Source organism: Schistocerca cancellata, chromosome 2 (genome assembly GCF_023864275.1).
Source record: "Schistocerca cancellata isolate TAMUIC-IGC-003103 chromosome 2, iqSchCanc2.1, whole genome shotgun sequence".
In the NCBI taxonomy this organism is placed as follows: Eukaryota; Metazoa; Arthropoda; class Insecta; order Orthoptera; family Acrididae; genus Schistocerca; species Schistocerca cancellata.
In genome coordinates this window covers 1,089,089,482-1,089,103,059 of record NC_064627.1, presented here as the reverse complement: position 1 = coordinate 1,089,103,059, position 13,578 = coordinate 1,089,089,482, and the positions used below count along the sequence as shown (strand labels likewise).

General features: G+C 40.3%; 1 protein-coding gene across 1 annotated transcript in view; it reads right to left on the bottom strand.

Moving 5' to 3' along the window:
- The window catches only part of LOC126163101 (RNA polymerase-associated protein RTF1 homolog), a 122,326-nt gene that overhangs the window by 66,059 nt on the left and 42,689 nt on the right, over nt 1-13,578 (bottom strand). The window contains exons 7-8 of the mRNA XM_049920019.1: nt 7,543-7,633; nt 4,253-4,335 (exon numbers count right to left, since the gene is read on the bottom strand). Coding sequence (XP_049775976.1) covers nt 4,253-4,335; nt 7,543-7,633 — 174 coding nt within the window. The remainder of the gene's footprint in view (nt 1-4,252; nt 4,336-7,542; nt 7,634-13,578) is intronic.

Below are 13,578 nucleotides of genomic sequence, written 5' to 3'. Positions count from 1 at the left end.
GCATATCCCAACTTCCTTAAGGTGGTTTCGGGCATCTTTGCTACCCTCTCCCCGATGCTATTCAATCTGTATATTGAGCAAGCAGTAAAGGAAACAAAATAAAAGTTCGGAGTAGCTATTAAAATCCATGGAGAAGAAATAAAAACTTGGAGGTTCCCTGATGACATTGTAATTCTGTCAGAGATTACAAAGGACTTGGAAGAGCAGTTGAATGGAATGGATATGGTCTTGAAAGGAGGGTATAAGATGAATATCAACAAAAGCAAAACGAGGATAACGGAATGTAGTCGAACTAAGTTGGGTGATGCTGAGGGAATTAGATTGGGAAATGAGACATTTAAAGTAGTAAAGGAGTTCTGCTATTTGTGGAGCAAAATAACTGATGATGGTTGAAGTAGAGAGGATATAAAATGTAGACTGGCAATGGCAAGGAAAGCGTTTATGAAGAAGAGAAATTTGTTAACATCGAATATTGATTTAAGTGTCAGGAAGTCATTTCTGAAAGTATTTGTATGGAGTGTAGCCATATATGGAAGTGAAACATGGACGATAAATAGTTTAGACAAGAAGAGAATAGAAACTTTCGAAATGTGGTGCTACAGAAGAATGCTGAAGATTAGACGGGTAGATCACATAACTAATGAGGAGGTATTGAATAGAATTGGGGAGGAGTTTGTGGCACAACTTGACTAGAAGAAGGGATCGGTTGGTAGGACATGTTCTGAGGCATCAAGGAATCACCAATTTAGTACTGGAGGGCAGCGTGGAGGGTAAAAATCGTAGAGGGAGACCAAGAGATGAATACACTAAACCAATTCAGAAGGATGTACGCTGCAGTAGGTACAGGGAGATGAAGAAGCTTGCACAGGATAGAGTAGCATGGAGAGCTGCATCAAACCAGTCTCAGGACTGAAGACCACAACAACATAAAAACCTCAACAACAGGGGAGCCAGAACAGATGGCAAGACCATTGTTCAGCTTCAACTGAGGGCTCATTCTGTTACAAATGATTGTTCGAAAGAGTATTAGAAGTGTGCCAGATTGCAGGTAATTTTGTACGGGACCCCTATCATGAATTTCAATACTATGACCAGCATCCAAACTGTGTCATATGCAACTGTAAGGATACAGCTGAGGTTTTCAATTTTTTTTCCCTGTAGCTTACTTCTACCTGCATGAACAGTCGTTTATGAGAGAACTTGATCCTAGAAGCTTTGATGAGGACAAAGCCCTGCCTGGCCAGTTGGGATACATTTAAGTATATCATGATTGATTCTGTTATAAAATAATCTTCCCACAAGTTTTTTAATCATGCTGAGCATGGTATATAGTCTTACAGGGAATCAAACAATGGAAAATCCAGGATGGAATGCAACAATACTACAAAAAGGATAGTTGCTACTCACTATATGGCAGAGAAGCTGAGTTGCTGATAGGCACAACGAAAAGACTTTCTTTTCGTTGTGCCTATCTGTGACTCAGCTTCTCCGCTACATGGCGAGTAGCAACTATCCTTTTCATAATCTGTTTTATAGGGAATCATTTATTTTCCCTGGTTTTAAGATGGCAATGATCTTAGCTCTCTTGAGCTCATGGAGAACACTGACTGTCTGCAATGTATTGGTGAAAAATGTGGCAAGCCACTTTCTTGTATAGTTACCAAAACGTACAAGAAATTCGGTATGAATGCCATCAAACCTAGGCACTTATCCTAATTTCATTTTCTGAGGAGTTACCGCAATTTCTTCCATGTGAAGGGGACCAAGTTATTGGTATCTGTGCTAAAGGCTGCATTGGTGGCCTCGAGTTGTTCTATAACCTTAATTGTGTGCCTTCAATCTTGTGGAGTCATGAGGTTGACACAATATTATCAGTGAAGTGATTTGATTATACAGAGTCACATACACATTGCAGTGGCTTTTGTGCTGAGGGACAACTAATGTTGTGGGAAACCTTTTCTTCTTTCGTCTTGTAAACAGTTTAGCCAGAGCTTGATTTGATGCTACGCACCAGTACCCCACATCAGAACCTCTGACAAAAATTAATCATAACCGCAGATTTTTGAGATGTGGTACGTTAGAACTTTATTTTTTATTGGTACGAATGTTGTAGTCACACTTTAAAAATGCTCAGAAAAGCTTTAAAATGACAATTTACGAAGCCTATATTTCAATGAAGTCTAGATTTCAAACCCCTCCCACTCCTCTCAGGAAGACACAGTACCAGAAGGTCTTTTTTTTTTTACAAATCGAACACTGAGTTTATAACTTCATTAGTACTGAAGCAACAATATTCTTCAGCCCAACATTGCTCATGAAAATGTCAATGAAACTTACACAAATAGTGTACCCCATTTCATTTTTCTCTCTATAGCAGTTTAAGAAAGTGGGAATGGGAAAAGAAACTACTTCTGCCAGCATACTTCCCTAACAGCAGTCCTACTGTAAAAAATGTGAACTAACAGTAGTTCTTGCCTGACTGAATAAAGGTGTTGGAATGAATTAACTGTGGCTTTACTTTTGTGGCTCTTAGCCTGGGAAAACTACCTAAGTGCTCAATTAAGATAACTGAATAAGGCTTTGAACACAGTTCTGTGAAATGGAAGAGCTTCTCAAATTGTAAAGTGCCTGAATCTCACTCTCTTGATCTAGACTTCAAGCATCTTTGTTTCGTTCCCCGTAATACAGTCTGCACTTTCTACTTTATGACTTAGTTCACTACTGTTCATTCTCTGCAGGATTTACATTGTACCTCATCTGCAAATCGAGACAAATCTTATAGACAGTAGAGATGGGCAAAACTGTTCTTTTCAGAGATCGGATCAGAACTGTTCACTCCCTGAAATGAATTAGCTCTTTTTCATGACTCACCACTCATTTACAACAGAAAATAAATGGAAGGCACATTGCCCTTCAAACTTGGTTTATTCCAGTACTATACCTGTATTTTGATCTTATTTGATCCTATTTTGAAGTAACACAGATAATGAGTAAGAATTTTGTATTTTTATTGAAATTTCCACAATATGACAAAGTTTTTGATTATTGATTTATTTTGCACTATCGTGGTTTTTTGGGTGATCGGAAAATGTTGTAACTTGAGATTTACATTAACAATATATTTGGCTATAATGTATTAAAATTTCATTAACCTCATACAAATACATCGCAAGCCATATATTTTTAAAGTGAACGTTTCCTTCCGAAGACGCCTAAAATCGCAAAATCCGTACCATAATAAGAAAAAAATATATATAAATTTGACTGTAAAACGAAAGTGCTGCATATAGCCTTACGCAGAATAAAACAAGGAAAATATTGGTGTATCACATTTTGCGATACGTTTATCGGTTCGCTCGTAATTAAAGCGTAATTTCGAGTGTCCATAATAAAAATCCTATAGTAAGAGGAGTCGTCAGGAACCTAATCTGATCAGTTTAAACAAATAAAAATCAAATAAAAACAAATGATGTATACATAACATAATAATGTAATATACATAGCGGTATTACTACGAAGAACAATATCCAGTAGAGACGAACTCCGATGCAGAAGCACTGAGTCGAGCAGGTCGAGCCGCGAGCTGTATTACTGCGTGAGCTAAGACCGCAGAGACCAGAGTGACACCTGAGTTGCTTTGCTCAACGCTCTGGCTAGAGTCGAGAACGGTGGGGTGAGTGTTGAGCGGGCGAGTTCCGAGGGTGGGGGGAGCGGTGAACTCACCCGCTCCGAGACAAATCGTCCGTTCCCTTGCGAGCAGGTTGTTGCAAGTAGTTCCTATGTTATCCGCTAAGTGGCTCTCTGTCCTGTTGCTCGCATCAACTGCCCAGAGGGCAGGGCGTGCGACTGAAACAATCGCCGACAGAGTGCGATGCAAAGTTAAGCTGCGCCAGACACTGCACGCGGCAGACGACGCACAGAGACGGCATGGCATATGTCAAACACAAAATCCAATGGGGCACTGCACAATGCAGGCAGCCAAGGTAGAAGCAGGACAGAGGCCGGCACTGGCTGTGTTGTGTGGCGTGCACTGTGCTGTGACCAGCAGAGGCGCTGCTGATATGCTCCGTCTCTATCTCTCTGCCGTGGGAAACGTTTGGAGCTACCGTTCTTTTTTTCTGAATCACTGATTGTTCACTCCTTTGAAAGATTCAACTCTATGAATCAGTTCAAGAGCGGATCCCCCATCTCTAATAGACAGGCAATGGATGATATCTTTAAATAACAGTTACCATGACATATTAATACTTACCTTAACTTAAGGCCCTTGTTGGTACGCGTGTTACCCAGCTGGTATACTTTCCCGGTTTCGCACACACCACTAACTTCACAAACCTGAAATCAGATAAGCCGACTTAATGAAAATTGACACATTAAATAAAACTTTTAACACACATTAAATGCATTAACATCACAATATGCATGCTTATCTATTATTATCAAATGCAGGAAGTATAATTCAGTGGACAGGATGACAGCTGAAAATAGAAACTAAACTTTTGGAGCTGATGGTTATCTGTTCAAAAACAGAGGGGGAGGAGGTGACAGAAACAAAATGAAACTGAAACACAACATAAGAATATACTACCTCACAGAATACCAGATAGGAAGACAGACTTAAAAGTTTTGGCAATAGATTCTTCGATTAAAAATTCAAAATTTAGTGCTCACTTTACTACACTGCTGTCGAAGTGAATTCTGCACTTTTATATGAAGTAAGTACATTCTGCAAACAAAATAATGCCTACAATATGTCCGTTTCTAATAAAGAAATCATATCTACAGATAGTTCTCTTAGAACTGAGCCTGCAACACTTTGTGGACTGATTGTAAGCTTCAGTTATAACTATCTCTCTCAATTCACGCAAAACTCACCCTAACGACATTATTTGAATTTAAAAAAAAATCAGTTTCACATTGAAACAACAACAACATACGGCAGACTGAATTAAACGCAGAAATATTTATGAAATATCAGAAGCTACCATAGAATGTGTGTGTATGATGAGAACTGGGATTTCAAGTGTGTATTTTTGTTATTTTGTGTTTCTTTCCCCCAATTTGTCTTACCCTTTTATTACCACCGTTGCACTCTTTATTTCTTCGCATCTGATATAACTATCTCTGCTCAACAATTTTTTTTAAGCCTATCAAGAAGCTTTTTCCAAGAGAAAGGTGTTCTGCTAGGTTACTTCTGGCTCGTGTTCAGTAACTCAATTATTTTCTCTACTGCACTGTTCATATTCTTCTTACTCTTGTACTTACTTACTTCCCCATATTCCTAAATCCCAAACTTCAAAATCTTCAGCTATTTCTTCTGGTGCTAAGTTCTGCCTGAGCTGCTGCTGTTACAAGTAGATGGGATATTCTAGTGCAGGGAAACATCTACTCTAACTTACAGAAACAACTGTTAAAGAAAAAGATATTTGAACCAAAGCAAAAATAAACTGGGCAAGAAGTTCATCATTACAAAACTGTTGAAGGTTTGGCTGTGTAGTGTTTGATGTACATTTACATACATAATACGAACTGAAAACTAGTGATTTCTCAGTGTCGGACAATGCTGTTGTATTCCAAAGACATATTACTCCCTTACATTTTAATGGTTCATTGGAATGCATCAAAAGTTGATTCCATACCTGCTTGACATTTGTGCTCTGTATACAATACCCAGTCCTGAATATTCACTCTTGATAATGAGCAAACAAGGACTCACACAACTGAGACCAGAGCATGGGCATAATTAGTTCAGGCATTTTTCGAATGATCATTCATGTTTGATAGATTTAAATATTTTGTGACATCATCTATTTCAATATGAGGTGCTTTCCTTTCTACTGTTTGTGATGGAATCCTGGACAGTAAAGAACAGTGACCTGAAAAAAGTTGGAAGCAATCGAAATGCGATGCCACAGGAAAGGTAATTAGAATATCACAGGTAGACAAGGATTACAGTTTTGAATTTACCTGGGCAGCATCTTAAGAGGGTTAAAAAGTGTGTTTCACAATGTGATGGAAGTCACGGAAAGCTGATCTCACAATGAGAGGATGAGATGATATTCCATGGTAGAAAGCTGGTAACTGTCGTCCAGGCTGGAAAATAGCTTCAAGACTGGAAAGCAAATCTGGCAACTTCACATTACTTCAATAGGTTGCCAAGAAAATCAAAATTCTGCGGTGGCCATCTATACTCTTACATGGTAGTGATGCACAAGGAAATTGTTTCAGATGTTTTGTTTCTTAAAATGAGTATATCTACAAAAAAAATCTCTTCTCCTTCAAGGAATTTCCTCCCAAAAACATATCATTAACTTTTAAAAGTTTTGCAGCTTGAATAAATAATGTGTAGTCTGTTTGGAGAATTATCGCAGAATTCTCTATAGACAGATGGCATTTGGTGAATTAGTCCACTGCCGATAAGCTAATATCTATGATTAGGTCCAGCTATAACACCAGAAAGCTAAGACATACAAATTACAGTTACCAGTGTGTACAATGACTGTCTAATATACACAAACATACTGTTAACAGCAATGTGAAATGTTAGATACTGAAGACTGAGCGTATTATTTGAAGCAGTAACCAAGTCACTACTTTTGAGATGGGGTTATGATTAACTTATTATTGCCTGTATCATCTTATTAATTTTCCTAAAATACTTTTTTGCTTACTTTATCTTCACTTAACCGGAACATAATGCCTTCGTTTGAGACTCCGTAAGTTATTATCATTATTTCACACTGCTGTCATTTCTGTGCTGTAAATTTAGTGCGTGTAATTGTATTATCCACTTCAACTATAATGTGGAAAAAAAAAACCAGTTCTACAGCAACTGGTACAAGCTAATAATAATCCTTGATGTGACTGTCATGGCGTGAGAGATCCATTTTGTTTGCAGCGCTGCTGACAATGCAACATCATCCAATGCCAGCAGTGTTCTGGTGCTGAGTGAAGCTGACGCAGTGTCAAGCTGCACTAGCTGACGCAGTGTCAAGCTGCACTACTATTACCTCGTGGAAGTTATTTCTGAGACTGTGTACCACGGAAAGCAGTTTAGACTTCATTTAGTGGCGAATCACAATTTTAGAAACTGCATCGGTTATCATGGGGAGATGCGTCAAATTTGGTGAAATATATAGCTAAAGTGTGTCCTGGATACAGCAAAATCTGCACGCACGAATCATGGAATTGTCGATGAAGATCTGGATCAGGAGTAAGGTACGCTAAATTACTGTCAGTTTTTTATTAAATCTTCGTCATTGTTGCCAAACAAAATGGACATCTGGCACCATGACTGTGACACGCGGTGCTGTCAATGCTGGGCACAGAATCAATATCTCTCACACCATGACAGTTTTGCACTATGTATACCAATTGCAATGGACATTGGAAATTATCAAAAGGTGTATAAAAACAATAAGCTTTGTTGTCATTGAGTGCAATGCAAAGTCCAAAACTGACTGCAGAAAGATCTATTTACAATGAACCTTCGTACAGATCTTATGCTTACATAAGTTAATAATTAATGTGTCGTATACTCACTCTGTACACTGGTTTGCCATTATTATTTCCAATTCCTATCCTAACAAAACATCCAGTTACTACTCTAGTGAAGAAGGGTAAATGGACAAATCTGAAAAAGAGAATTCCCATGTTCACTGAACCTCAAGTATGTGTGTTAAATATTGACTTAATGCCTACACATCTTATCAAATAAAAACAGCAAAACAACAAAATAAAACTGCAAAATCAGTACCCAGTTTACCAAGAGTAATGAACATGCTGCTCATTCAAAGAAAGCAACTTTTTTTATACCATCTTGTATACTGTTAGCACTGATATGTATGGGAGTACTTTAATGAAGTAGATTAGTGGTCTCTAAAGGAAGAAAGTGCTCTAAGAAACGATGTCTCAATACAGAGCTCCCAGGATTTATAGCAGCTGTAACTTAAAAAGTTTGTGCACTGCACTAAATTAAGTGCCCACCCCCCTTTCTTTCCGGCAGTAAAGAACAACTAGTTTTCTTTTTTATGTCATTTTGTTATTTTGTAAGATCTCCAATCAATAGCAGATATGAGCAGGGATTGTGGCCATTGTGAGATCATGGACACAGAAAATAAAGACAACTCTTTCAGCCACAAAATAGCCTTGCATGAAGCTCACTACGCTTTCCACAGTCAGATCCTGGTGAAATATTATTAGAAAATTCTTGGAAATTCTGGTCAATGAACTAATGCACACCTTTCATCCAACCTCTCATGGATGAGTCTTGTTTAGAAACCGGAAACAAGAGATAGATAACCAAAATATTTAACTTCATCTTTAACGCTTTCGCTGCTACAGACAAGCTCCTTGCATTCCATGCTTAGGCTGCTTTTGTTACGGCTGTACTGCTTGTCAAATGTTGGTGCCTGTGGTGAGATAAGTCATTATGTTTGACATAAAATACTTACCATCCGACTTTTTGAGAATTATTAGGTGTCATCAACTACTAACCAAGATTTGATTATATGGAGTACCTTCACAGATACATAACAGACTTAATGATCTTTTAAAGAAAGAACTCAGTATGTTTTAATGGGCAGCAAATATTCTACATAGATGAAAGTAACATCAAGCAAGCCTCAAGGAAGTGATATGTGACTTCCAATGTGCTTAATATAAATACAGAACTTATCAGATACATTCAGCAGCACCATTGCAGCTGTGTACAAAAAAGTATTATCACTGGACAATTGTACAGAATACCAGAAATAGTTGGGCAAAATATCTGTGGTGTATTACATAGCACCTCTCTTTACATGTGGATAAATGCAAGAACATCTGTAACCAAGAGAAAGGACCTGATAGTATCCAATTATAAAATTACTGGTGAACAACTGGTGTAAGTCAAACCGTGTAAGTATTTAGCAGTAATATTTAGAAATGATGTGGCATGGGATGATCACACAAAATCAGCAGTAGGCAAGTTGAATAGAAAAGTTAAATTTATTGAAAGCTTTCTGGGAAAGTATGGTACATCTATAAAATAAGTCACACTTAAGATGCTACTGCAACTAATCCTAGGGCACTATATGGGCAGAAAAGAAAATATCAAATGAACTGAGAAACACACTGCTAGGATCAAAGTTAGTTTGTGTAGCCCATATGAAAACTTAAGAATAGAGGCTCGGAAAACATAAATGGAAGTTTTTGGAAGAAAGATGACATTTTTCTTATACAAATATGTAGGGCAAATTTAGAGAACTAGTATTTTAGAAGACCGTATGTCAATTCTGCTGCCATCATTGTGTATCTAATGTAAAGGTAACAAGAATAAAATACAAGAGATCAGGAAGCATGTTAGCACGGGATTTGGGAAGGCATGTCAGTCTGGAATCACATCTGCCTGGTGGACGGATGACGAGGGCTGGTGTGCAGGCCAGCCTGGATGTGGCTTTTAGGCAGTTTCCTACATTTGGCTATACGAATACTGGACTAGTACCAATGGTCTGAATCAGTTACAAGACTTGCAAAAACAAGTTCTTGGTTTCACATGGATAACACAGATGGGGCACAAGGGAAGGGGAGGATGTCGACATGACGGGCATCCAGCCACCTTATATCACTAACACTGTCAAATTGAGATTAAAATCCGGACGCTGTGAAGATACGAGGTGAAGGCAAGGAAAGAGAAGAGGAGGAAGAATAATAACTTTTCTCTCAATCAATAAACAAATGGAATATGATAAATTTACTAACACTGGTACGAAGTAGCCTCCACCATGCAGTATACTGTAGCTTATGTCAGTTTCAATGGCAGGAAAAAATGTGACACCCCTCAAGGACTGTATTCAGTGGCATCAGATTATATATGTACATACTGAGTCAGTCAAACCACTTTAGAAGTAGTGCGAAGGATCTCGGGTAGGATGTCCCTAATTTCAGACATGACAATAGGTGATCAAAGCCCTGAAAAGGATGTGGTTCAGTTGTTCTAGTTTGCATATTAGAGGGTGGCAAAGGGACAACTCCTTTCATTGTGGGAAATCTGTTTGAGGACTAGGTCTGAGGGTTAGTCCTTGTCTGTGAAGGCCTAGCTGAGACCATCAGCATATGAGGCAAGTGGGGTTCTTGTCACTGCAGATGTGTCGTACCTGAGTGGCCGGGCTGTATGCAAGGGATTTTTTGGCGTGAAAGGAATTACAGCTGTTGAAATGCTGGTATTGTTGTTGGTTGGTCAGTTTCATGTGGACAGAGGCATGGATGGAGCCATCAGGGAAGAGTTGGTCGAGGTAGGTGGTACACAGGGTTGACAAGGACCAGGTGAAGCCGATGGGAGAGAAGTGATTGAAGCTGTGAAGGTATGAAGATAGGATAACCGTTTGTATACCTTCCCTTCAAAGGAGAAATAATTGTGGACCAGGTTAAAGTTACTAAGGTGTATGAGGAATGGGGTAGTGGGTTTGGAGTCTGAAGGACATTAAAAAGGTAGTGCTCAATAGCACTAAGATGATGGGCACGAGGTATGCTGGTGTATAATGAAGTGGCATCACCAGTGATGAGTAGGGATCCAGGATGTAAATGGACGGGAATGGTGCAGCATCAATGAAGGAAGTAGTTGGTCTCTTTTATGTGGGAGGCTAGATTACAGGTAGCTGGTTGGAAGTGTAGGTCAACGAGGGCCGAAATTCTTTAAGTGGGGGCACAACAACCAGCTATGATGGGGTGGCCAGGTTTGTTAGGTTTGTGGATTTTGGGGAGTATGCAGAAGGTGGGTGCACAAGGTGTCATGTGTGTGAGGAGGTTGGGTTGGGTTGTTTGGGGAAATAGACGAAACAGTGAGGTCATCAGCCTCATCGGATTAGGGAAGGACGGGGAAGGAAGTCGGCCGTGCCCTTTCAAAGGAACCATCCCAGAATTTGCCTGGAGCGATTTAGGGAAATCACAGAAAACCTAAATCAGGATGGCAGGACGCGGGATTGAACGGTCGTCGTCCTGAATGCGAGTCCAGTATGCTAACCACTGCGCCACCTCGCTCGGTAGGTGAGAGGAGGGAAATGGATTCAGGGCAGAGTTATGGGAGGGGCCTGAGGCTTTAAGTAGGCATTGGATATTATGTTGGACTTCGGAGGTGGTATCACTCTGGGAGAGTTTGTAGGTGGAGGAGGCGCATAACTGGCAGATGCCTTCCACCAGGTAGTCACTGCAATTCATAACAACAGTGCTGGAACCTTTGTCTGCAGGTAGGATGATTAGGTCAGCATTTGTTTTGAGGTTGTGCATGGTTGTTCTTTATTCCACTAAAAGGTTGGAGATCTGAGGAGAAGGATGGTGAGGCCTCTCTCCACCATTCCCAACCCTGGATCCCTAATCGTCACTGTTGATGCTAATACCCTTGACACCAACATCCCCATGACCATGGCCTCATCACTATTGAATACTATTTCTCAACATCCTTCCAACTCTAAACCCACTACCTCATTCCTCATACACCTTACTCACTTTATTCTAACTCACAGCTACCTCTCCTTTGAAGGTAAGGTATACAAACAGATCTTCAGCATGGCCATGGGCACCTGAATGGAACCCTATGCCACCCTGTTTATAGGATATCTAAAGGAGACCTCCCTTACCTCCCAAAATACCAAACCCCTCGTCTGGTTCAGGTTCATTGAGGATATATTCATGAACTAGACTCAGGGCCAAGATACTCTGTCTTCATTCCTTCACAACCTCAACACCTTCTCTTCCACCCACTTCACCTGGCCCTCCTCAACCCAGCATGTCACCTTCCTGGATGTTGACCTCTGCCTCTCTGATGGCTCTGTCCAGACTTTTGCGCACATTAAACTTGCCAATCAATGACAGTATCTGTATTTAGACAGCTGTCATCTCTTCCAAACCAAAAAAAATCCCCCAGAGATTGCATATCCGCAGTGACAAGAACTCCCTTGCCCCATATACTGAGGGTCTCAAAGACGCCTTCACAGTCAGGCACTATCCTCCAGACCTAGTCCAGAAATAGATCTCCTGTGCCTGTGTCTCCAATTACCTGCCACCCCCAAGAAGTAGTTACAAGGGAGTGCCCCCTTTGTCACCCAATACCACCCCAGACTGGAAAAACAGAACAACATCCTTCTACATCTACATCTACATCTAGATGTAGATGTAGATGTAGATGTAGAACAACATCCTTCATCATGGCTTTGATTATGTATCATCATGCCTTGAAATGAGGGACATCCTACCCAAGGTGCTTCTCACCCCCACTAAGGTGGTGATCTTTCAACCCACCCAACATCCTAGTCCATCCCTATGCCACTCCAAGTCTCAGCCCCTTGTCACAGGGGTCAAATCCCTCTGGAAGACCCAGGTACAACATCCCACTAATCCACCCACCCAGCACGTCCTATTCCAGTCGTTACGCTCTGTTGCAATCATTGTACTGTTTTTTTTTTTAAATATATGCTGTGGCTACTGACCGCATTGCAGCTGAACATAACATGCTTGATTTCAATGACAGCTTCGCTACCCGAACTATCTGGATCCTCCCCTACACCAGAAGCTTTTCTGAACTGCACTGATAGGAGTTACTGTATTTACTCGAATCTAAGCCGCACTCAAATCTAAGCCGCACTCAAATCTAAGCCGCACTCAAATCTAAGCCGCACTCAAATCTAAGCCGCACTCAAATCTAAGCCGCACTCAAATCTAAGCCGCACTCAAATCTAAGCCGCACTCAAATCTAAGCCGCACTCAAATCTAAGCCGCACTCAAATCTAAGCCGCACTCAAATCTAAGCCGCACTCAAATCTAAGCCGCACTCAAATCTAAGCCGCACTCAAATCTAAGCCGCACTCAAATCTAAGCCGCACCTGAAAAATGAGACTCGAAATAAAGGAAAAAAATTTCCCGAATCTAAGCCGCACCTGAAATTTGAGACTCGAAATTCAAGGGGAGAGAGAGGTTTTAGGCCACACCTCCAAATCGAAACAAAGTTGGTCCATTGTAATATGAGACACAATTTAGGTCGAATGAATAACGATACAGCTACAGTAGTTTGGTTCGAGTCGTAAGCTTAGCAGTTAAGCTTTACCAGGTATCCATTGCTATGCGTCAGGCGCTCCGTCCGTATTTATACGGGTATCCTTCCTTTTTCACGTGCTTCGTCTGGTTTGAATCGATTGCTCATTTTGCTTTGATCTGATAAGTGCCGTTTTCTTTGTTATAGGTGTTTGCGTCACTCTTAAGCTGAAAATGCATTACTGCACTGTGTCATGCATTGCTTGTCGCATTCTGATAGTGCGTGTTTACGGCCTGTCGCGGCTCGCGGCATGGCTTGCTTTTGTGCGCGCTACCGCCGCGTACAATTAAAAAAAGAAAAGAGAGAGCAATCGTCTCATTAGCAAAACAATGGCAAGAGACTGCTATTTGTTGTTACTTACACTGCTGCTTTCTTTGATAATGATCAACAAGTATCAAATAATAGAATGTGTATGATAGAACATGTTCTGAACGAGAGTTAGGCGAAAATTTTTCTCCGTTTGAAAATCTTTGCGGCCGCTTCTTTATTACATCAAATTCTGCACAGAAATT